Source organism: Myotis yumanensis, unplaced genomic scaffold (genome assembly GCF_028538775.1).
Source record: "Myotis yumanensis isolate MYYU_CA2020_CCGP unplaced genomic scaffold, mMyoYum1.0.hap1 SCAF_6, whole genome shotgun sequence".
In the NCBI taxonomy this organism is placed as follows: domain Eukaryota; kingdom Metazoa; phylum Chordata; class Mammalia; order Chiroptera; family Vespertilionidae; genus Myotis; species Myotis yumanensis.
Window position 1 is genome coordinate 35132797 of NW_027223757.1, and position 3510 is coordinate 35136306.

Consider the following 3510-nt stretch of genomic DNA (forward strand, 5'->3'; position numbering starts at 1 on the left):
ACATGGAACTGAGAAGGAACTTTCAGTTAATCAGCGTAAGCCCAGGTGCACTCCCCACACAGCACCTACTGTTCATCATTAGGTCCCTCTGGCCCCTCCCATTATCTCACTGACAGCCACTCCCACTTGCTCTCCAGGGAAACACCCTTTCAGTCCATACAAAACACCCTGATCAAAGCAATCTACCTCAATTTATGACTAAGGAAAAAAATTAAGAAAGCAAACAAAAAATAATTTAAGTCCTTCTAATACTGGTGAATAGAGCAGTACTATTTGAAACCAGAAATGACTGAAGAAGTTTGTCTCTCTCAAGAAAGTAAAGGCAATCAGACCTAAGTTATCCTACATAAAAAGTCAGAATTTGAGTTTTCTGCAAATTGAATTTTCTAAATTTCCTGGGCAGGAAAGGAGGCTGTCTTTTTGGATGGGCATCGAGGTGGTCAAGGCAAAAGCAATGGCTACAGGCTGTGATTGCGATCTGGGATCAAGGTCAGCTAGAATGGTTATGAGATTTTTACAAAACCTCAATATCTAATATCCGGGATTTGGTTGTAGGATGCATCACACATATCCTGTCAGTCATCCTAAAAATGGAAAACCCACTAGACATATAGCATTATGTTCAGAGTACTTTAGAGAGAGAAGGTCAGATGCTCAATGGGGTTTCAATGTTGCCTTCTCCTGGCTGAACGAACTATGTGTAATGAGGGAACCATCAATGACAGCAAAAAAACATCATTTTTGCCCTGGCCCGTGTGGCTTACTCAGTTGGTTGAGTGTCGTCCCATGCAGCAAAAGATAGCTGGTTCGATTCCCAGTCAGGGCACATGCTCAGGTTTCAGGTTTGATCCCCAGTAGGTGGCATGCAGGAGCCAGCCAATCAATGTTTCCCACTCTAAAATTAATAAAAACATATTTTTAAAAACAAAACAGAATTTCAATAAAACACACACACACAACTTAATTTTCCTCAAGTCAGTATCTAGGAAAATTCCCAAAAGTGGAGGGAAGGGCTGGCAGCAATTCTGGCCTGTGGACAGGAAGAGGTGTCCTTAACGGACTCCGTGATGAAGGCTCAGCAGAGTCCCAGGGTCCATTCTTCTCTCCCACTTAAACCTCCCAGCAAAGGCCAGAGCAGAAGCAGAGCACTTAGGACACAGAGCATGAGGGTGAATATCCTGGGGTCATCAGCATTCAGCAAACTCTAAGACAAAGGGGCTGTTCAAAGGCAGTGACCTTTAAGAAGCAGACATTTTCACCATTTTCCCTTGTTGCTTGCTATGGAAAAAATCTGGTCTTTTACTTACAGAAAATTCTAGAACCAAATATTAAGAAGAACATGGACTTGGTTCACCATAGTGCACAATCGCTTCAATATACAGTTTGGGATAGGATCAGAACTGATGATGGAAATCTTGTGATCAATGTGGGGAAGTGGGAAAGAGTAGTAGACAGAATGTCCAGAATGCCCTGTGTTTGGTTAACACAGGGAACTAATCTCAGCTAAGACCCCCCTCCTCCCTCATTCTTTCCTCCCTTTTTTTTCAATTGTTCCAGGGGTTGTTTGTTTTAATGCAGATATGTAAATTAAATTAAAATGATGTAAAAATTCATTTTTAATTAATTTATTAACATTTAATTAATTTATTTTAATACATAAATAAAATTAAAATACACCGTGTCCTTTAGTCCCCACCAGCATCACTTGGGAACTCATTACAAATGCAAATTCATCCAGGGATTCTGATGCACAACCAAGTTTTGAAACCAACGTTCTAGTCCAGTGACCCTTAATCCTGGCTGTGTCTTGAAATCACCTAAAAAGTTGGAAAAGTACCACTGTCTGTGACCCATCCCCAGAGATTCTAATTTGATTGGTTCAGGATGTGGTTATGGGTGTGGGAATTTTTTAAAATTCCTTCACGTGCTTATAATGAGAAGCCAGGACTGAAAACCCACTGGTTCAATGTAGTCACTCAGATCAACTAGATTCTGGGAGTGTGATGATGGGATGGGGACGAACCTCCCTCCCAAGTAGAGATTTTGGGGTCCGTGTAAATTTTTCTGTCCCTGACGTACTCCCTTTCTGGCCCTGGTAGGTAAGACTGAGTTGCTCTGACTCTGCCCTCGGGTGGAGCTCAGCCCAGCTCTTACCTTTCTTTTCTGGTATCTCCTTGGCCTTTTCGAGTTCCTCTTCCCCACCTAGCCACAGTTTTGGTCGGTTATGCCAACCGAGGCAGGTTTGGAAAGGTAATGGGTTTCATCCAAGAATTCTGTGTCTGAAAGAACATTGTTAATTTCTCACAAGCAGATGCTCAGGAAGCCACCGTTGTCTTCTTCTCCAGGCAACTTAGGACAGAAAAACGGGCGCAAAGGTTCCAAAAAGAAATTACTGCACTTATAGATGAGGGCATCATTTCTAACATCAAAAAACTTGATTTCTTCCATCTCAACATCTAGAAAAATCCCTACCCGGCTAAGGCTGGGGCTTGCAGAAATGGTGGTTTCTGGGATGGAGCTGAAGTGGATTGTTCCTGCCTTCATGCTGATGACCCAGAAGCCTTGCTCAGAGGAAAAGCCACTCTTCCTCCTTCTGTCCACTGATTCCTTGCAGACTCCAAGAGCCCACCCCCTCCCCTCTTCCACTTCCACCTCCCAATAATGGCGACCAGATGAGAAGCATGGGGTGCCTAGAACACAGGCCATGTAGGCAAACCTCTGGGTATCTTCTATTGAGTTGTGGTAGATCTTCCCACAGTGGACTTGTCTCAGGTCATCAGAGAGGACTATGCTAGAGTTGGCGGTGGCTGCATCCAGAGTCATATGCTCCTGGAACCTCTGGAACACATCTCGCCTGGACAGACTTCGCTCCAGTAGAAACCCATGCTGTTGGATGCAAATAGTGAAGATTCTGACTTGCCATTCCACCAAAGGAAATTCTGAGATTACTTCTCGACATAAGGGGCAGCTCAATTTCAGATCCTCCCTTTTCAGCATCCATTTTTGGATGCAATTATAGCAGAATATATGCATACAGGAGAAAGAAATGGGATTGGAGAAAGATCTGAGACAAACTGGACAGATTATATCCTCTTGCAGACTTGCCATGGTTTCTCAAGGTCATGCCTTAACAGTAAACTGAGCTGAAATGGCCCTTTATTAGCTTCCAGGAGTAATCGGGAGCCTCAGTAGAGTATCTGCTCTTCAACAATCAGGATGTGCCTAAGTGCAAAACAAAAAAACCTATACTAAAAAAGGGTAATATGCTAATTAGACTGGATGGACCAGACATCTTCTGGATGTCTGACTTCCTTCCGGACAAAGCCACGGTGGTGGGGGTGAGGCAGAGATGGTTAAGGGAGATCAGACCGGCAGGGGATGGCAGTTGGGGGCAATCAGGCCAGCAGGGGAGGCAGTTGGGGGCAATCAGACAGGCAGTTAGGGGTGATCAGGCAGGCAGGCAGGCAGGCAGGCAAGCGATTAGGAGCCAGCGGTCCCAGATTGTGAGAG

At 44.3% G+C, this 3510-nt stretch overlaps 1 protein-coding gene across 1 annotated transcript; it reads right to left on the minus strand.

Moving 5' to 3' along the window:
- Window positions 1-2301: 2301 nt before the first annotated feature.
- On the minus strand, window positions 2302-2997 carry RFPL4B (ret finger protein like 4B). The gene has a single exon (XM_070419085.1). It carries the CDS (start codon window positions 2995-2997, stop codon window positions 2302-2304), a length of 696 nt encoding a protein of 231 aa, XP_070275186.1.
- Between the last annotated feature and the right edge of the window lie 513 nt (window positions 2998-3510).